The 21,787-nt window shown below is 50.1% G+C and overlaps 1 protein-coding gene across 4 annotated transcripts in view; it reads left to right on the top strand.

The window, feature by feature from the left end:
- The window catches only part of PRKCA (protein kinase C alpha), a 392,291-nt gene that overhangs the window by 340,027 nt on the left and 30,477 nt on the right, over positions 1-21,787 (top strand). For all 4 annotated transcript variants that reach the window (XM_027625641.2, XM_027625640.2, XM_035724576.1 and 1 more), the window contains 3 exons: positions 202-293; positions 2,681-2,743; positions 3,687-3,825. In XM_027625641.2, coding sequence (XP_027481442.1) covers positions 202-293; positions 2,681-2,743; positions 3,687-3,825 — 294 coding nt within the window. The remainder of the gene's footprint in view (positions 1-201; positions 294-2,680; positions 2,744-3,686; positions 3,826-21,787) is intronic.

Below are 21,787 nucleotides of genomic sequence, written 5' to 3'. Positions count from 1 at the left end.
ATACTTCCCAAGGCCCTCATGCAGTAGGGTTTATGACTTTTATTCGGGAAGAAAAATTTTGCAGGGCTCCACTGAGCAGATCTGCCAGGGTAGCCCATGGTTTACTAACTAATGAGAAAGCAAAACACAGTTTAGAAAGAGTGAAGGAAGACTCTCGGCCGGTGGCCAAGCCCTGCTCACGTGTTGAAACTTCATCTTCAGGACCGGCTGTATTTCGTCATGGAATACGTCAATGGCGGGGACCTCATGTACCACATTCAGCAAGTAGGAAAATTTAAGGAACCACAAGCAGTGTGAGTATTTTTTTTTTTTAAGTCCCTTAATTTAGACAGCACACGGGGACTGCTGCTGGGTGAAACATGGAAGTGGGGCTTTGCCCACTTCGGAGCTGAGCACCATCTCCTCCCAGGGGGCCGACTTCTTGGTTTGGGCCCATCGACACTTCAGAAGGAGAGGTTCATTATACTTCCAGTCGGTTGGAGATGCTGGTGTATCCCCCTGTCACCCAATTCCATCCTCATGGATTGAGTCAGCCACTCGTTATTAAACGATTATTGTACATTCATGACACACCAGGCACCGGGAGTGGGAAAGGCTGTCTGCCCTCCAGGAGCTCACCACTTGACCCAGGGTAGGAGAAGTCACCCAACAATTGTACTGTGTGGCCACAACATTAGAGGTGGCACGCGAGCCCTGGTAAAGAGGGGAGTGGGGAAAGAACATCCTCAGGGAATGCCCAAGCCAGCAGGGCAGAAGGGGGTGCAGGGGCTCTGGCTGATGAGCCTGATGGAGCCCGCTGAGGACCATGGAAGGCTTGGCGGGGGGTGGGGGGCGCTTCAGTGTGGCTTCACACCATCAGGCCCAGTTTTCACAGAGCCCCGCGACCGAGAGGGGAAGCTGGGAGTAGGGACAGGTGCAAGGGGGCTGGTGAAAATCTAGACAGAGGAGAAAGAATGGAACCTTCATCAGGTCCTGACCTTGGAGCCAAAGAGGAGTAAGGGTCTTTGAGAAACGTTCTGGAGGAAGAAAAGCAGAACTCAGTGTAGAACAGAGACACTGGCCACCTCTCCGAGTGACACCTCGTTTTAGGTTTGGGAATGGGCAGCCGCCAAGGAGGAGATGGTTTGGGGGAGAATCATGAGCAGTGTGGAGGGTTTGATTGGGATGCAGGAGTCAGCAGCAGCCGGGAGAGACATGGCCCATGAAAGGGGGGACCTTGGTACCTGAAAACTCACCCTGTTTTCCAGGGGCCAGGAGGTCACAGGACACATGGCAAAAGCAGATGTATACAAATAGCTATTTCATTTCCCTCGGGGAGGTTGCATCGTGGGCATGTACCCCGATTAATCAAGTTAGCGAATGTTCATTGGATCCTGGCCGATGTTCGATCTGAAAGATAAATCTGAAGAACTTTCGGCCTGTGTGGGTTGATGCATCTTAGGGAAGATTGGCTGAAGGCAGAAGAGGGAATGCTTTGGTAGCAAGCTGAAAAAAAAATGCAAAGGGGGATTTTTTTCTTTCTTTTTTTTTTCATTCTCAGATGTCTTTATTAATCAAAGACACGAACGCCAATCAGATTTTTGTTGTTGAAGGGGGATGATTTTTTTTCTATTTAGATTTTTACTTTTCAACTTTCAGGAATGCCTGTCTTTATCTAACTTTATCTAACTAACTCTGTTAGTTAGAAAGCATCAAAATGCTCGGGTTGTAAAGTAAAGCTTGGTGCCAGAGCTGTAAAGAGCAAGTAGCAGAACAGCCACCTTACATTATGAGGTGACATCAAGGTGTCTCATCCAGCACCCTTATGTTGTGTACTTGTGTTGCTAGAAAGTTCTTATTTTAAAAATACAGAAGAGCATGAGAAATCATGTAAAAGTGGCCTGTAACCCCATTGCTTTTCCCTCTCCCATCCCATTGCTCCCCTGCCGGCCCTCAGAGGTGCCCCCCCAGCCCTCCCTGTAAGAGTTCGGTCCTTATCACCAGAGGTTGTTCTCTGCTTGTGTAGACGCCGTGTGGATTTTAAGCCTCCCGGGTGTGAGGTTTGCACAGACGCAGTCTTGTGGTTTCTCAGACTTCAAAGATTCCTAAATGCTATGCACATTTTAAAACCTCTTTCAGCATTTACTCTGAGTTATTATGAATTATTTAAAAGGGTAAACTCGAGTATGAATCATGGTGTGTGTCTCATTTACCCCAGCGCTTGGGGGGTGGGGGACGGTGAGAACACCAGCTACAGAGCACATCACACATGCTCCTCCATCTTCCAGGGAATCACTGCATTTCCAAACACTAATGCATTCTGTCCATGAATAGGAAAATGGACATTTTCCCCACTCTTCCCCAGTCCTGACACAGACTACTCTAGCAGCCACCGTTTAAGAGATCGTATTGGAAATTTCCTGTAAGCAGTAAATTAACTGTCCAGACAAGAAGTGCTTGTTTCTAGACAGGTAATAAACCTGCCTGTTTGACTTATTAGCTGTGAAGTTCCTCGGGGAGGTGAAAGTGCTAAAATGGCCAAGGGAAGGGTGAAGGTTTGTCATCTGCAGGGTGATGCTGATCTCTGATCATCCCAGGGTCTTACATTCTTTTGCCGCCTTGATGCCTGAGCTGGAGGGTACAAAATATTCAGAAATCCAGAGAGCAAGCCAGCAAGCCTGATGAGCATTTTCTTTTGCAGATTTTATGCAGCAGAGATTTCCATTGGATTGTTCTTTCTTCATAAAAGAGGAATCATTTACAGGTGTGTGTTGAGGCTCTGCAGCCAGCAGGGCATCTGGGAGTTTTCCCGGACCCCTGGACCTCCGTGTGCGTGTTGATTCTGTGATGGGGACTTAAGACACGTTGTTGAGAACCCTCGAGGTAACAAGAGACCTCCCAGGACCTACCTTTGTCTGCAGCCTGCAGGCAAATCAGAGCCACTTTCTGATCTCTGGACCTCAAAAGATTTTGTATATCTCATTTCTGCTTCCCACAAGAAAACATGCTTTTTTCTCCACTGACAGTTCCTTCCTCTGCCTTTTTTTGTAATGAAGGTCAGGGAGCAGTGGAAACCGAATTTCTGTTAATAGATGCTCAGCGGGAGAAGAACATGGGGAGCTGGGGAGAGGCAGAGGAAAAACTAGTGAATTAAATTCTGCAGGTGGTTAGCAACAGTGAAAGTCTGATGCCAAAGAAAGGAGAATGTCTTCCAGGATTAACTGAAGAGTAAAAGGACCCATGGCACCAAGCAGAATGCAATGGCCACACGTGTGTGACCTGGCGAGGTTGTTCTGAACCTGGGATTTGGCAAACCTGGTTGTGTGCCAGGCCCCCTTGTGTGGGATCCTAGTAAATCAAATGGCTGGGAGCTGCCCCAAACCTGCTAAATTGGAATCTGGTAATTCACATGCTTGGCCAAGGTTGGGGGATTGCTAGTCCAACCGTTTAGTCATTTATTCGGTGTGCATTTATTAAATACCTACTGTGTCCTAGGCACTACAGTAGGCTCTGGAGATTTCAGAAACAAAAACAAAACCCAGTCATTCCTGGTTCCGGTTCTCCGGACCGTAGTAGTTACCCGTAGGACTCGTAGTTAATACGCCATTGAGGTGGCAGCTAGTCAGAGATCTTTCTGTCTCACTAGCTCCAGAGCAGACCGTGTGATGTCGTGGGAAGGACGCTGATGCTCTCCTGCTTCCTTACAGGGATCTGAAGTTAGATAATGTCATGCTGGATTCAGAAGGGCATATCAAGATTGCCGATTTTGGGATGTGCAAGGAACACATGATGGATGGAGTCACAACCAGGACCTTCTGTGGGACGCCAGATTACATTGCCCCAGAGGTAGGGACCCCGATTCTCCTTGGTTTCTAGACCAGACCTTTCAAATCACAACTACAACCCCCTCCCTGGGGTATAGAATCATTAGCGAATCACCAAGTCAGTGGCCACAAAATAGGCTAAACTAAATAGAGCAAAATAGAAAGCAACTGTGAGAGCTCAGTGCATAGTAAGAGTATGTCTTGTTTCATGGAACTTTGTTTTGTGTATCTGTAAGCTAGGTGTGTGGTAGAATGTGTTTCTTACACCGTCATCATCAAAACAATTTAAGCCACACTGTTGGGCAGAGAAGGGGGTGGGGGATAGTGCTTGTAAAAACGCTCTGCATGGGAAAACTGGATCAAAAGGTGGTTCCGATGACAGCTTTTTAGTAAAATCAGAGTGATCAGTGCCCTAAATGACCCACTGGAATTGATCATGGTGTTTAATCTAGGAAGAACATTCCAGTGTGGTTGTAAGCAGAGTGGTTCCAAGATGTGCGATTACAGCGGTGGCCAGACTGCTTCGTCTTTGTTATAACATTCTTTAAAAAAAAAAAAAAGATTTATTTATTAGAGAGAGAGAGAGCAAGTGAGTGAGCCAGTGGGGAGGGGCAGAAGGAGAGGATCTCAAGCAGACTCCACGTGGAGCCCGACCTGGGACTCGATCCCACGGCCCTGAGATCATGACCTAAGCCAAAATCAGGAGTCGGACACTTAACCGACTGAGCCACCCAGGCACCCCTGTTATGAGAGAGTCTGGGTAATTTTCGTCTTCTTATGAGCCTTCCTGCACGCCAGTGACTGGGTGGGTTATATATACCTATGTATACCTATAACCTATATCACTGTGTAGCCAACTTCCTATCCACACACAGCTCTGTGGATGAAACGGGTTCCTCCCAGCTGAGCTCCAGCAGCTTATAGAAGGTAACAGAATCAAAGTTAGCCCAACCTTCCCTCTTTGGAGAGCTCTCGTGTTCGCTGTTGGCAGCTTGTGTGGCATATTTTTAACCTGTTGCCCCACGTGTTTGTCTTAGAGGTAGTAGGTGCGACATGAGCTTAGGAGTCAGACCAAAGTGTCCTTCTTTCCTGATTATTCTTCACAGGCTCTGGGAACTCGGGCAAGTGACTTAGCCTTTCTGCCCCCGTGTCCACAGTGGCAAGTTGAAGATGATAATATCCTCCTCGTAGAATTGCTCTGAGGACAGAAATGCCAAATACAGGTGTTTTGTACGTGGTAGAGCCCCCTGTGGTAGCCAATATTCCAAAAAGGAAGCTTAATTTTTTTTTCCCATTGTTAAGAGCTTCCTTATTTTGTTTGTTATCCGCCCAGTGTGGAAACACAGACTTCGAACATTTACTTAGAAACTTAAATTCTCAGGGCGCCTGGGTGGCTTAGTCGTTAAGCATCTGCCTTCGGCTCAGATCATGATCCGAGGGTCCTGTGTTCGAGCCCCACATCGGGCTCCCTGCTCCACGGGAAGCCTGCTTCTCCCTCTCCCACTCCCCCTGCTTGTGTTCCCTCTCTTGCTGTGTCTCTGTCAAATAAATAAATAAAATCTTAAAAAAAAAGAAAGAAAGAAATTTAAATTCTCAATGACATGGCCAAAGGCGACATGTTACCTTGATACATAACTTCGGGGGGGTTGCCCCCCAAAGAACTCACACATCACTGTCTCCAGGCACAACGTGAGCTTAAATAGTCCTATTTCTCAAACATGAAGAGTAGGGAGATCGTACAGTAAAAATACAACTTCCTGATGCAGGATTTATTCTGACGCCTTCTACCGGCTGACATGTATTAAACAGGCTGTGATTATGAGCTGTACCTGCTCCATTTAACACCCACCAGATGCTATAAACGTGTGGTGACAGGGAAGGCAGTGTTTTTTAGGAACAAAAGTGGTTTGAACTTCATCTCCATTAAGCCCGGTCTCTGCAATTAAACAAATAGCTTCCTGTGTTCAGTAACACTTCAGCCACGTGACGTCACCAGGGACGACCGCACCCCACGTGGATGAAATGTTCCAAATAATGGACGTTCGTTTTCTTTTTTTTTTTTTTCCCCTAATGTTCCTCATTGTATCGGTTTCCTGTCGCTACAACAAATAACCATGCACTTAGTGGATTAAAACAATACAAGTTTACTATCATATGGCTCTGGGGTCAGAAGTCCAAAATCCATCTCTCTGGGTCAAAGTCAAGTTGTCGGCAGGGCTGCACTCCCTCCAGGAGCTCTGGGGGAGTCCTGTTGCCTTGCCTCTTCCATCCTCTGCGTGGCTACAGTCCGTGGTATTACCATTTCTGTCTGTTATGATCCCAACCCCACAGCCTCCCTCTCAGAAGACCATTGTGATGACGTGGGGCCCACCCAGATAACCCAGGCTTGTCCCTCTGTCCCAGGATCCTTAATCACACCTGCCAAGTCCCTTTTACCCAATAAAATTACCATATGCACAGATTCCTGGACTAAGATGCACACACCTTTGGGGAAGGGGCCACGGCCCGTCCTGCTGCACTCATGATGGTGTCCCAAGTAACTATATTTGAAAAACTCCCACCCCCCTCCGCCAAGGACACCTAGACACACTTCTAACGTATCTTGGTAACTTTGGGTTGTTGTTGTTGTTGTTGTTGTTGTTGTTTTACCTTGTACTCATTTGTGTGTATGTTTGTTTAGTTCTGTGCCACTTGATCAGACGTGTAGATTCGCGTCCCCTACACCACTGTCAAACAGTACAGTTCCATCCCTTCTGTGTGTGGGCTTTTGGAGCCACACACACCTCCCCGCTCCGCGGTTCCCCCCCGGCCCCATCCCCGGCCCCCAGCAACCACTCACGTATTTTCCATCCTATAACTTTGCCGTTTCAAGAATGGCATTATGATGGAGTCATACGGTATACCTTTCGAGATTGGCTTTCTCATCTGAGCACTTTCTAGAATCTTCTAGTCATATTGGAGTGCACGTCTACCACCTGGGCAGGTTACTTAAACATCCCGTGCCTCAGTTTCCTCCCCTGTAAAGTGGGGATGATAATGTCTACCTCATAAGGTTGCTGTCTTGTGACTTGGAGTATTGTCTGGCACCGGGCGAGGTGGTCCTGCCGTGGTTATTGTTCACTTGACCCATTTGCCACACTGCATGGTGAGCCTCTTGCAGTCTTCTGCTGCAGCCCCCCTCATAGTCCTCACAGCATGCTTCAGAAGAGGTGCCCAAGGCAGTAAGTAATGGTCTAAGGCCACGTTACTGAGAAACCCAGAGCCAGGCTTCACTGCCAGGCTCAGGCCCCCGTAGATACGTGTACTGCCCGCTATACTAAACCACGGCCTGCTCCTAAGTGACTCACACATTCACAGACTCCCTGTACCAAACAGGGTGCCACTGGGACAGGGTCTCCACCGGGACCTGGGCCTGGACACACTTTACAGTGTGGACAACATGACACTCAGGCGAATGGAAACCCAAATCCGTGTTTCGATTCGGGTTGACTTTCATTGTAAGATAAGCTGCACCACCTTGGGAACTCGATCGGTAATTCCGGGTGTTTTACCAGCAACAGTTAATTCAGGCTGTTTTCCTCCTGCTAGCATTTTCCCCGTACGGATCCGGGAATGTGGCGTCTTTGGCCATAGGGATAATTGCGGTGAAGCGGAAGACCATCTAGTTTCCAAGTTTCTAATTTGCTCAGAGGTTAACATAATCCTGTCCTCTGTATAAATCTTTCTGTCAGGCAGAGGCAAAAATAATTATCTTAGCTGGCATTTTCCCTAATAGGCAAAGCAGAGGTTTAAATATTTATGGCTGTTTGTCTAAAACCCTTGAAATGGATTAATATTGTGGCATCTCCTTAACCAGGGAAGATGAGCTAAGGCAGAAAGTGTCACTAACAGATGGGATTTTGGAGTTGAGTTGGACACGCACAAAGCGGGGGGTGCTCATCAGAAACTAATTCCTGGACTCGACCTCACAGGTACTCAGTGCTTTCACACAGAAAGAATTCTTCGGGGTCGGTGCGAGTCCCTGAGAAGAACCAACAGAAGCTTCATCGGGGTTTAATTCCCCCTCTGAAAGTGATCTGGGGCGTGTGAGGTCCAGTTGCAGGTCAAGTCCCTCCCGGCAGCTAAGCATCAGGCTCTGAACACTAGCGTGGCCCACTGGTTCCCAGGAGGAGAGATGCAGCGGGGACGGGTTTGCTCCTGGCAGGTGCACCTCTGAGTACTTCCTGGCGCGGTGGGAGCAAAGCCTTTGGGAACTGTGCCATGCAGAGTCCTTGCTGCGGCAGGGGGCACGTTAGACCACACCCATGATTGTAGGGACTGTCTCCGCTGTACCAAGCCTGCGGACCACATCTTCTGGTTTGTCACATTGCATCTGTGAGTACAGCTTAAGTGACTCGCCCAAGGTCACACGGCTGGTAACAAGCAGAGGTGGGATTTGGACCTGACACATGCTGACCCTAGTGCCCAGATGTACATTCTTGTCACCTACTGCCCCCATCTCCAGAGAGAAGAGAAAACTCCACAAGTGAACGAGCCGTTCACAATGAGCACTGAGATATTGTACAACACGGGTGACATCTTGTAGGAGGAGATGGGCGCTCATCCAGCTCAACTGGAATCAGGGACCTGAGTCACAGACATCTCAACCGCAGTCAATGACTCGGGGTTGGATTCCCGCTGGTACTACTGGGCACACCCCTTTAGAAGCCATGGGCCGACCACCAGCACCGAAGCCCCTCTCCCACACATGGCAGCAATCAGCCAGATACTCAGAGCGCCTGCTAAGGGCCTGCCATGCCTGGCAGGAGAACGGAGCGCAGCGGGGACCTGTGAGGAGGGCTGGAGGCTGTTCGAAATGGGCCACTGCCGCCCAGGAGAGCTGTAGATTGAGAGACGTGGATGAGACAGTATTCCCCTTGGCAAGAACAGATGGCGCCCCAACATGGCTAATGAAACAGTCTGTGGGCACGCATGCCGGCCCCACAGCCTACTGGCCATACGCAGATGTGCGGCCTCCTGTGAGGGTTGGGGGCTGGATGGGTTCAGCGAGCTGGAGGCCCTTCCTAGGGGGCCACGGCTTCTCCTTCCATCCCTAAGGGAAGGGCAGCCCAGTCTTGCCTATTATCGCTGCCAGAAGTCGGCATTTGTGTGTAACACTCGCCTGCTTGTTCACAGTTGGGTCTAATATACATTAAGAGAAATGTACATCGGTAAGATTCAGCTAGTGGGCCACCAGCTGTGACCTTTTCTGGAGGGGGTCACGGGTCACGTCTGGGGGGAGCCACATTTTAGGAATGGGAGGAAAAAGGGGAGACCAAGGGGTGTCCAGAGAGGTGGAAAAACTAGGGAGCCATAGCGTCTTGGAGACCAAGGAAGGTGAGTGCTTGTGAACTCAGAGATGGCCAGGGACTGTGAGGTCAAGGAGCTGGGGGTGGGGGGGTGGCGGGGAGGGGATCCGGCCACAGGGAACCAGCCATCCCAAAGAGCACGTGGTAACGATGCGGCAGGAGCTGGATGGCCCGGAGTTGAGTGTGGGCATCAGCAACCAGGCTGGAACCATGTCTTGGGGAACGGACGGTAAATGGACGGAGGAAGGTGGCTGGTCACTCCTAGGGAAGCAAGACGAAGGGAGCATCAGTACAGCTGGGAAACCTGAGCATGCTTCTAGGCCCAAGGGAAAATGCCCGGGGAGAGGGAAGAAGAAGATACAGAGAGAGAGGGAGGGAGCACCGCAGGCCAGGAGGGAACGGGATAGGGAAGCAGGAGGAAGGAAGAAAGCTGAAAGCATCCTCACTGGCTGGCTTGTGTTTTCCAAGGGCAAGGCCAGGAAGGGTGGGACGGGGGCCTGGGCACGGGCGGTGTGCTGCACTCACATCCACGCACAGTGACCCGCATGAGGCTCCTGGAGGTGACCGAGCAGGTAGTGGGGACCGGTGAGCGAGGCCGGGGGCGGGCTGAGTGTCTGTCAGAAGAGGGGAACTGAGGGGCTGGTCCTCAAGAGCATTGAGACTAGGTCCGGTGTGGGGAGCAGAGGCAGGGTGGAGGTGTGGGGAGCAGAGGCAGGGTGGAGGCGGAGAGGGACACAATGGCAGGACATTGCCACGAGTGCTGAGGAGGGGGTTCGTTTCTGAATTAGGCATCTTGGAAAAGCCCGAGACCCTGTGCTGTCTGCCCCCCCTTCCCCTTCCTAGCCTCGTCTCTCACCTCGCCCTCCACCCCTCACCTCTGTCTCTCCAGAACAAGCCCCCCCGCCCTGCACTGGCTTCCTTACCACTCCCCAGATTTGCGGGACTCTCCCATCCTCAGGGATTTTGCTCTTCTCATCCCCTTCCCTGGCAGCGGGGATCCCTCCTGCACCTCGGCTCAGATGTCAGTTCAAGGAGGCCATCTTCCCTGGCGACTCTGTTCAAACCCGCAGACCTCTGGCCCCCGCCCTGCGCTCTCCTTCCACGGTGCTCATCACCCTCTGACAGAGCACGTCACTAGGCACTCATTTGCGTGTCTCTCTAGCCCACTCGGCCCCCCACAGCAGAATCCTTGGTTCACCGCAGAGCCTCTCGCCCAGGGTCTGGAGCGGTGCCTGGCGGGCGGAGGGGTCTGGGATGATCAGGTACTGTGAGGAGGAGGGGGCTGGCAACAGAACAGAGCTGAAAGCTGAGGAATTGAAAGGTCAGGAACTTGGGCAGGGATTGGACAGATGACTCCCTGGACAGATGATGTCCCTTGTCCCCTACAGGTGGCATTCCCAAGGCTGCCGCCTGTAGGGGACAACCACATGCCTCATGCCACAGACCCACGAGAGCTGGTGCTCTGGGGCACCGGAGTGTCTGAAGGTGTGGGACATCAGCCTGGGTCCCCCAGACAGCCCAAAGTGCCGGAATATTGACACCCCCGGAGACGTCTCCTGGCCTTTGGGGAAAGGGGTGTAGAGAAGGATGAAGAACAAAAGGGGATCTAAAAGTTAAATGAGAAGAGAACACACGAGGTGCACGCAGCCAGGCAGTAAATTAGCACTTGCCCAGCTGAGAAGAGTGGGGGAAATGAGAGGGGAAGCAGCAGGTCGGCTCCAGCCCGGGCTTCTCCAGGATCAGCGCTCCTGAACCCCCAGCCCCACGCCAAGCCAGCGCGGGCAGAGCAAAGAAAGTACTTGACTAAAGTAGGAGACTGATAAGCCGAAGGTGGCTTGCTTTCTTTCAGAGGCCAGTTCCCCTCTGTGTAAGGTCACAGTCTGATGCCTCTGGCTTTGCAAGAGAAAATGAAGCAGCTTGTCCTCCCTCCAAGAAATATTTAGAGAGCCAAGGCCAGGCTTTCCCTTGGGGTCTTCCTTAAATTGTGTAACTCTGCTCAGATCTTTTCTAGGAATCCCCTTGGTTATGTTACTCATCTGTGTTCGGATCTGCCTTGCAGCTCTCAGTTCAGCTGTCCTCGGAGTTTTATCTGCGTCGCCCTGTTCTCTGGAGCATTTGCCCCCCGCTCTGTGACACTGTGGCCCAGGAGGCCCCTGTGCCCCGGTCCTTCTTCCTGACTTCCTTCCGGTTCTTCCTCCAGAGATAACCGGCTCCTTGTGGGTGAGCGGGACCCAGGGCAGAGTGCCTCACGGACGTGGTTTTGTTGAATCGTCAGAGCAGTTCTATGAAGTTGGTGTCAGTGGCTCTGTTTTCCAGATGATGAACCCAGGGTGCAAAGAGGTTTAGTCGTTTTTCCCACCGCCCCAGTTCAGGGCAGAGCTGGGCTTTGAACCCGGGGCCGGTCCGCTTCTCGCATCAGTGGCTTCTCTCCCGAGGGAAGGCAGGGGACTGCAGGTGTCGGCTCAGGTGTACCCGAGCGTGCCTTGCTCTCACTACCCTCATGGCTCCACCTCTTGCATGCAGAGTCCCCGCTCATGCTCTGAGTGCTTACTCCCGGCACACTGTGGCTGCATTCCTTGGCCTTTCGTTTGGGGATTTGTTTAAATCCCGTAAGAATGGGTCAGAGATTAATGCAATCTTATTTCACCTTTTAGTTTGCCCTGGAATGGGGGGGGCATTGGGGGATGTATCTTGAGAGCAATGGCCAACACTTACTCATTCCCTAGCACATGCTGTGTGCTTGTATTTGTTGTCTTGTTGAAACCCTACGATAGCCCTCGGAGGTCAGTTTTACAGACAAGGAAAAGGAGACATGGAGAGGACAGGTGACCTGTCCGAGGCTCATGGATAGCAAGCGGCAGGGCAGGGACCCTGGGCCCCAAAGTGCAGGTCTGTGGCCCTAATGTCACCAGCAGCCGGGTTCCCCCCTCAGGCTTTCACTTACTGCCCTGTTACCAAACACATCTGGAAAGACCACCAAGCTGTGAGACCTCCCAGTTCTGGAAGATCTTTTATTCCAGCTAATAAAGCTCCCACAGGCCCAAGATTTATTCCTAACTTCTAGGTCATTCCTTTACTGCACAAGTAGTTATTTTATTCAGATACACAATGAACATTTGGAGGCCTGAGGTGAGGAGGGTCCCAAGTAGGCGCCGTGCTGTGGATCTTGTCCGTTTCCCCGGCTCCAGCCACCCCCGCCCGCCACCCTGAGAGAGACCCTGACAAGGGTGCGGTGGCTGAGTTCGAGAACCACTCGGGGGGGGGGGGGGCAAGCGGCCTGATGACAGTACACTTGACTCTGCACTGACCCTGTCTTACCCTATGTTGGCCCCATGCAGACTGTCCCACCCCTAAAGGGAAACTTCCGTTTAATTTCAGGTGGCTTTTTCTTCATCATGGTATTAAGCGAACTCTGGCTGTAGTTCTGCTCTTTTAAGAACATGGGGTGACATCTGTAAAATGGGGATAATCACGGTACCATCCTCAAAGCATGGCTTTGAAGATGAGGTGAGTTTTGCCCTGGCTGCTTCAGAGGAAGCCCTCCGTCCACTTTTGTCTGTTACTTGACAGTTGTTTCAATTAACTGTTGCTGTGTACTGTCCCCCAAACTTAATGGCTTAAGACATGTGAAAACTCTGATTCTGTGGGGCAGAACTTCAGGCAGAACTTGGCGGGGCTGACCCCTTCGTGCCACCGGGGGTGTTGGCTACCATGCTCTGCTGCACTAGGGGATCCAAGATGGCCTCGGGCTGTTGGCTATTGGCCAAGGCCCCATGGGTTCTCCTCCATGTGGTCTGTCTTTCCATGGGGTCTGTCACCATTCAGTAGTTTATCCAGAGCTTCTCAGCATGGTGACTGGCTCCCTCGAGGGCAACAACGGAAGCCAAAAGTCCCCCTGAGCTGCACCTAGAGCTTGACTGTGTCACTTGCACCACATTACGCGAGTCAAAGCAAGTCCCAGAGCCAGCCCAGATTCTAAGGGAGGTGATAGAAATTATGTTGGGGGCGGGGGGGCAGGTGGCACTGTCAGCCTGTAGGAGGCCATACAGGATAGGAGGGGGTCACTGTGGCCAATTTTGGGGGCAGCTGGTTTGAGCTCTGTGTTGGCCAATGGAAGGCTCCTCAACACAGCACCCCAGAAAGGGCAAATTTCAAAGTGCTGAGGACTCAGGCAAGAGGAGCCCCTGCCCTGTGTTTCGGAGCTGGGATCAGCAGACTCCTTCTGCTAAGGGCTAGAGAGTAAATATTTTAGGCCTTGCACTAATCTAAATTTTAGATTTTACCAAGAGGCAAAATTGAGCAACTGTTCTTGCCAAAAGGCTGATAGTCTTTTTCACATTTTTTTCATTTTACATCTGCTCACAGCAGGTTGTACACAAATGGGAGGCAGGCTGGATTGGGCGGGCGGGCTGTAGTTTGCCGCCCCCCAACTTCAGAGGGTTCTCCCGTGGCCCTCTGCCAGCCTTAACCCGTCTTCTAGGGCTAGAGCGACATGCCCCCTGGGGCCTGAGAATTGCCTTCCATGACCTACACGGGCCTCTTCCTACGATCCATTCTTGCTAGGGACACCACCCTGACCCCAGTGTCCGAAGGAGAGGCCAGTGGTGGCCATTTGCAGGGCGCAGCGGGACAGAGTTTGGACGCACAGGCCGGGGCGCACGGGGTCTTCATAGATGTGATAAAGGATTGAGAAGAAACGGGGAGCGGGCCAGGTCTCCCAACACTGGAGTGGAATCTAAGGGGTCCGTGAATTCTAAAGTCGACCTGCCCCTCCAGGTTGTTGAGAAGTATTATGGACGGACGGATGTCCCCTCAAAATTCACGTCACTCCCTAACCCCCCATGTGACCATATGTTAAGATAATAGGGCCTTTAAGGGAGTATAGAAGGTTAAATGAGGTCATTAGATGGGGCCCTGATCTGAAGGGACTGGTGCCCCTACAAGAAGACCAGGAGACAGCAGGCGTGTTCCCCTCACAGAGAAAAGCCTGGGGGAGACACATGGGGAAGGAGCCTGGCTGTAGCCGAGAAGAGAGGCCTGTCAGAAACCAGCCCTGCCAATGGGTACCTCGACCCTGGACTTCCAGCCTCCAGGCCTCTGAGAACATGAATGACTATGGTTGAAGCCGCTCAGTCTGTGGTATTCTGTTCTGGCAACGTGAGCTGACTCATACCGGAGGGTATATTGGTCACGGTGGTAGGAGAGGACATTTAACAGTTGGTTAGCTTGATCGGTAATGTGTGTTCAGACATCTGGTATGTGGGCCTCAGTCACTTCTGTTCCAATGTCCCCTGTCACCCTCCCCGCCAAGTGTTAGAGGTGGACCGTCCCAGACCAGTGTGGACTCCTGCATTTAGGCTAGGTAAATTATGTTGTAAACCAAGACGTATTTGATCTAGTCACGGCCAACACCATCGTCCCCCTTATCAAGCAGAACAGGAAGGAGGAGTGAATAGAAGTCTCAAGGTCAGAGGCAGTCTCTCAGATGTCCTGGTCCCATTCCCAGCCCCTGCTTGCAGAGTGGGCACCAGGAGGACAGGAACGCAAGGACCAGGTTGAGTCCTGGCTCTGCTGTGTTCCCGCCGTCCTTTATTGCACTGGCGCTTGCTTGTGCCTCGACTTCCCCAGTGGTCAGCAGAAGTGGTGCCCAGCACAATGCACCCCAAGGACTGTGCTCAGCGGTAGCTTGGATGCAAATGCCACCTCTGTTCCTGTTGGTATCACAGTGTATCTCGCTGTGGGGGAGGCTCTTGAAAACATCAGGTTGGGAGGTGAGTGTCTAAAGAGGTGTTTGATTTCTTGGGCGTAACGGGCGGGGGGCGGATTATAGAAGTCGTGCTGAAGAGGTTGGGTAACCAAGTCAGTTAGGAGGACGTTCTCCCGGCCCCGTTTCATTGTCACCACGCTGATTTCTTCCGTGACCACCACATGTTACCCAGGAGCTAGAGAGAGATTAGCCCCGGCAGGAGACTAGCGCTTCCTTGGAAGAATCACAAAGACGTGAAATGGGAACACTTTCCCACATGTGCCTCGGTGCTGACGCCTGCTCCGAGGGTCACGGAACACCACGTCCCACGACTCCGCAGCGTACGTCCCAGAGTCAGAGGAACGCCAGGTGCAGGGGCGGTTTCTGCAGCCTGAAAAGGCCGGCACTTCATTCAGAATTTTACTCGCAGCTCCCTCTGAAGTCACCCCGCCCCTTTGGAAGACAGTTTGGCGGTTTCTTACAAAGCTAAACATAGTCTTTACCATACGATCCGGCAGTCGTGCTCCTAAGCATTTGCCCACATGAATTGGAAAACTTATGTCCACAGCAAAAAACCTGCACACGGATGTGTATAGCAGCTTTATTCATAACTTACCCAAACGTGGAAGCAACCAAGGTGTCCTTCAGCAGGTGAATGGCTCCATAAACCGTGCTGCAGCTACATAATGGAATATTATTCAGCACTAAAAAGAAATGAACTGTCAAGCCATGAAAAGACCCAGAGGAACCTTAAGCACATATCGCTAAGTGAAAGAAGCCAATTGGAAAAGGCTGCATGCTGCATGATTCTGCCCCTAGCACATCATGGGAATGGCAAAACGTTTGGAGACAATAAAAAAAGATTAGTAGTTGCCATGCATTAGTGAAGACGGAGGGATAACTAGGCAGAACGGAGGACGTTGGGGGCAGTGAAATTCTGTACGATACCACAGTGGTCGATACATGTCGTGATACATTTTCAAAAACCCATAGAATGTACAACCCCAAGAGTGAACCCAAACATAAACTCTGGATGATAATGATGCAACAATGTAGTTTATCAGTTGTAACAAATGTACCCCTCTGGTGAGGGATGTCCCTAGCAGGGGAGATTGTACTCCTGGGGACAGGGCATGTGGGAACTCTGTATGTTCCACCCAGTTTTGCTGTGAACCTAAAACTTTTTTAAAAAATGTATTAAAAAACATAGAGGAGCGTCTGGGTGGCTCAGTTAGTTAAGCATCTGACTTGATTTCAGCTCAGGTCATGATCCCAGGGTTGTGAGATTGAGCCCCGTGTACAGCTCCACGCTGGGAGGGGAGCCTGCTTGAGATTCTGTCTCCCTCTCCCTCTGCCCCTCCCCACCCCTGCACTCGCTCACTCATGCTCATTCTCTCTGTCTCTCAAAAAAAGGAGAAAAAAAAAATCACACACACACACACACACACACACACACACACACACACACACACACACACACACACTTATAGCCTCTGGCCTTTCTCTGCTATATGAAAGCCTGGGATGGCCCTGGGAATGGGGTCTGTAATCACCAAGCTCTGAGCTTTGCTCCTCCCTCCCTCCCTCTTTCCTTCCTTTCTTCCTTTTTTTCCTCTTGTCTTTAAAGCCAGTGTTAATCATTACAAACCATTTTGTACTTGTTGTTCCTCTCCTCACATTTTGGGGGAGCAGGACTTAGGTTGGCCTGCTGTTGGCTTTCTGTTCTCCTAGAGTAAAGTGAACAACCAGGGAGTAGAAGAGGTGGGTACTATGAATAGATTATAAAGCACTTTTGTTGCCATTAGAGAAATCATTTCCTGTTCTCTCCAATCCTAGATAGAGCCAGTTTCTGTCTACATAGAAAATATATATTTCAGACTCCAGACTTTACATTTTCACCTTATGATGGTTTTCACTATACTTATATCGTGCCTTTTGTCCAAAGATTTCAAATATTGCAGCTATTTCTCATGTGATGTGCAAAGATCCCTGATGTAAGGCATTACATTTTAGTGTTATTTATCTGTTTTCCTGTCTCCTTAATTAGAGTCACAATCCCTGTCCCTAGCAGAGTGCCCAGCCCAAGGAAATGTACAATTAGCCATAAACAGTGGGGGGGGGGGGGCGAGGGAAGGCGGAAGTGGGAGGGGATATGGATAAAAAAAGAAAAACCTGAGGTTTTGCTGCTCTGGTAAAAATTAATGTAATTGCATGAGGGGGGATTCTAAAATCTATTAATTTACATACACCCCGCCTAGAGCAGTGTCCAACACATAGGAAGCTAATATTTGCTGAAAGAATGAATGGAAAGTTCAGCATTGGTGAGAGTTGCCAGGTGCCAACAATCATTTCAGGGTGTTTAATACATATTGTGCATGTAATCTTTCCTAGCAGAATGTTCCCTTTGTCCTCCTGTGAGCCACATTTAACCTCACTGCCTTGATTCATTTTCACCTGCTTGCCATCCATGCCTGGGGGCCGGTTCTTCTGATGTTAGGCAGTATGGCGTCGTATCATATATTCAACTCACCTGCAATAAACACATTTTATTATACAAAATGCCGTTTTATCCGCTGTCATGTTCCTACCAGGTGGGTGCTGGAATTCCAGTATCCCAGCTGAGGAAATGGAGACTCAGAGAGGCTAAGCAACTTGCTCAAGGTCACAGCTCTCCCATGGCAGAACTGGTCTCCAGAAGTCAGGTTCAGAGTGTTCACATCACAGTGTGCTTCCTGTGCAGTGGCTACTGATGTTCTGGGCTTGGATGCACCACCAAAAGGTGTTTGACTGGGGAGCCTCTTGGGCTGAGAGGTGGGGGTGCCTCACCCTTACCCACCATGGAGCTTTCCTGTTTCTCGAACTCTGGTCCAAGCCTGGTGCTGCAGGAAGGGGACACGGTCAGGAGACCTTATCTGGAACCAGCCCAGTGACCTTTGAGCAAGCCACTTAGCTCTCTGAACCTTAGGTGCCTTTCCAAAATCCTAAGGACACTTTTGTAAAGCACCTGTAAGGGTCCCTCCAGCCTTGGCAATCCAGCAATTTGATGTTGCACTTAAGAGGTGGGTGGTGCCCACGGTCGGGGCTTGGATGAGATCCACTCCCACATGTTTCTCCCGCACCAGCTGCTGGGCGGGGTCCCGGTGCTGGATCCAAAGGGGGGTGGCCCAGCCCTGCTGCGGAAGAGTCTGGGGTCGAGGGAGGGCAGATAAGAAGTCTCAGCCTGACGAGGCAAAGGCCACTGCATGGCAGCCGAGGTCTGTCGGCCCCAGAGGAGAGAGTGGAGGAGACGGTTCATGAACTCACGGCCCCAGCCGTCATGACAGAACAACCATACGACACTGCAGCTCAGCTTCTTTTTTCCCAGATGGTACTATTTTGACATGTCGGTGTTCTTGACCATGCATATAAAGAAGGCCTCTTGTGGCCCATGTTCTATCGTTGGGAACTTAGGATGTTTTTCAAAACAACCATAATTTTTCATTAAAGTAAAATAGTTTTATCTTTGGTCAAAGGAAGAGAAAATGTTGTTTCCCTGAGACAGTAAAAGGACTCGAGCATGTTTTATGCATAAAGGCCAGTGTTCAGTTGTAATGGCAGCCTGGGAAGAGCCTTCTGTGGTTGGGCCATGTATTAGGGTGGGTTGTGGGGATTTGGCTTGTAAACGTCACGTGAAAATGAAGAGTGGAGTCCAGTTAAAGTACAGCCAGGAATGGGAGGGTGAGTCTCCTCCCACACATGTTGTGTTCCCATGGGTCCTTTAAGACAAAGCCTCGAGAGCCAGAGTTCCCAAGTGAAGTGGCCATCTTGGCAGCTTTAATCCTGTTAAGCATTTGAGCCCCTTTTGGGGCCAGTTCCCACCATAGCTGTCTAGGGAACCACACTGGGTCATGGGCCGATGAACCTTCGGTTTAGAAAAATGGTCAAAAGTGTGGATTCCAAGTCCGGATGACCAGAGTTCAAATCCCAGCATTGCTACTTACTCGCTGTGTGACCTCAGGCAAGCTACTTAACCTCTCTGTGTCTCATTTTCTCATCTTTGAAATGGGGCGCTCCTACCTCATAAAAGTCTCCCAAGGGCTAAGCGAGCTAGCAGAGCTAAGGAGCCTGGCACATAATGAGAGTGTTGGCTATGGTGACGTTGCTTATAGTCATTGTTGCTATTGCCAGTAGCGTCTAAAACCTTACCGTGCTGCCCCCCAAAAAGCTTCTGAAGCCCCATCCTCTTTGGCAGGCCTTTGAGTATGTAGCCCTGGCAGAGGGTGGAAAAGTGGATGGCTTTAGGGGCGCCTGGGTGGCTCAGTCGTTAAGCGTCTGCCTTCGGCTCAGGTCATGGTCCCGGGGTCCTGGGATCGAGCCCCGCATCAGGCTCCGTGCTCCGCGGGAAGCCTGCTTCTCCCTCTCCCACTCCCCCTGCTTGTGTTCCCTCTCTCGCTGTGTCTCTGTCAGATAAATAAATAAAACCTTTAAAAAAAAAAAAAAAGTGGGTGGCTTCAGAGCAGTGTCCTTCCAGTCACTGTGGCCGCTGACCTGCTAGGAGATGAGAAGCTGCCCCCGGTCCCTTTCATTCCTGGTCCTGTGCCCAGGCTGGGAGAAAGCTCATTCATATCTTACTTTTACAAGACAGGCAGCCATTTGAAACATCCTGACATCTCCCCCAAGCAATTGGCTCATGTGAGTATAATCATAGTGATCATAATGACAAATAGCAGGAAAGCTGAATGACAGTGGCCCTGTTGGGGGGTCTGTCTTTGAAGCTAAAGTTCAACCTCCCATGTGCTGCAGGGAGATCCGCCAACTGGAGCCCTTCTTGCCAAGTTTGCCTCTCTTTTGTGAGGTTCTCTGCTGTGGGAGACTGAATTGCCGTTGCAACCCCCCGGGCTTGGCTGCAAGCCTCCGTTGGCCCACGAGTCCCAGAGACACCTGCTTCTGTCCCCAGTGGGGACAGAAACAAGAGAGCCTCACCATCCATTCTGTGGCCTCTGAGCCTGGTCCTCGGCCCAAAGCTGGCTCCCTGGGCCAACAGGAACCAGAGTGAGTTGTAGGAGCCCGTGAAAAGGGTGTAGACCAGCCCCGTCCAGTAGAAAGAAAATGCAGGCCAGACTGCATTTAGCAGTTTTTTTGTGTATGTGTGGGGTTTTTTCCCCAAAGATTGATTGATTGATTTAGGGAATCTCTACACCCAATGTGGGGCTCGAACTCACGACCTCAAGATCAAGAGTCATGTGCTCTACTGAGCAATCACATTTTTAAGTTAAAAAAAAAAAAACAGGTAAAATTAAGTTTAATATATTTTATTTAACCCAATATGTCCAAAATATGAATGAGATATTTTGTGGTTGGGGTACTAAGTCTTCAGAATCTGATGTGTATTTCCCACCTAAAGCACATCTCAGTTTGTACTAGCCACTTTTCAAATGCTCAGTAGCCACATGTGGCTGGTGGCTACTGTACTACCCAGGGCAGGTCTAGACAGCTCACAAGGGACAGCGTAACCAACATCCTAAATCATGCGTATCTAAATGTTTATCTTCAAATGGGGCTCTCTAACAGTTCCCCTTTTGCAGTGAGATTTTTGGATCATTGGAGGTATTTAATTTTTTTTTAATTTTTTATTGTTATGTTAATCACCATACATTACATCATTAGTTCTTGATATAGTGTTCCATGATTCATTGTTTGTGCATAACACCCAGTGCTCCACGCAGAATGTGCCCTCCTTAATACCCATCACCAGGCTAACCCATCCCCCTACGCCCCTCCCCTCTAGAACCCTCAGTTTGTTTTTTCAGAGTCCATCGTCTCTCATGGTTCCTCTCCCCCTCCGACTTACTCCCCTTCATTCTTCCCCTCATTGGAGGTATTTATTAACAGCAGCCCATCATTGAGGGGAGAGCAATGCTTCATTCTAAAAATGAATTTGCAATGGTAAGGTTGCACCCCTAGACCTTGTAACTTAGATTTTCGGACCTTCCCATTTCATGGAGTGCATAAGCCAGGGGTGACACATTGTGAGCTTCTCCAAGAAGAAATGCCCCAGCTGAATTTCAAATCCCATCCTGTTATTACCATTGAAAGCACAGCAGTGTTCAGCATGACTTTGTCATCTCGGCCCAGTAGCTGAGCTGGTGGGCTCGGGGGATTGCCAGATGCTAGTAACAAGAAAAAGGAGCCTTTGGTACTTGGCATCCTGCTTTGGTAAGCCTTGGAGGAAGGAGAGCGTGTTATCAGCAGGAGTCATGAGAGTTTGATGCTGTGCAAATAGAAAATAAAAGTCAAGTTGGACCAAAGTTGATAAAAGAGTCAAGAAAAAAAAAAAAATCTTCAGGTGGCCACGGCTTTTAGGATTTGTGAATCGTTCTGACCAGAGACAGGGTTTCCCTACCCTTGACCTCTGATGGCTTTCCAGACTCAGGTGGTGTTTCATACCGCCCAAGTAGAGGAGTCTGATGGGTAAGATTGCTCAGATACTTGCAGAATATAGGATACACACTACAGCGTGACCTCCCTTGTTCAGCCCCCTCAGTTCCCCAGCCTGATAATTCCCACGCAACACGGTGCCCCAGCTCTGCCCGTGTTAAAAACGGAGTAACTAAAACGCTGATTAATGAAAATAGATTGCCGGGACTGGTTTTAATATAGTTACAAGAAAAAATTTTATTCAAGTGCTTTTGAAATACAGCTACAACAACTGAAATGGTGGTTTTAAACCTCTTTAATCCTCAAAGCCCTTCAATTAATATTTTATTAATTTCAGTATGAGTGATTGCATGTGTTTGACAGCCGTAAACTGTGTTTTTAAAACAGAAATGTCAATATCCAGAGCACCACCTATGAGCTGATTGGCTCTGGACAGGTCTCTGAAACTTCTTGCTACATCAGCTTTCCCACCT

The sequence above is a fragment of the Zalophus californianus genome, chromosome 16, assembly GCF_009762305.2.
Source record: "Zalophus californianus isolate mZalCal1 chromosome 16, mZalCal1.pri.v2, whole genome shotgun sequence".
NCBI lineage: Eukaryota > Metazoa > Chordata > Mammalia > Carnivora > Otariidae > Zalophus > Zalophus californianus.
The sequence above is the reverse complement of the archived record's forward strand: the minus strand, read 5'-3'. Positions and strand labels throughout refer to the sequence as shown.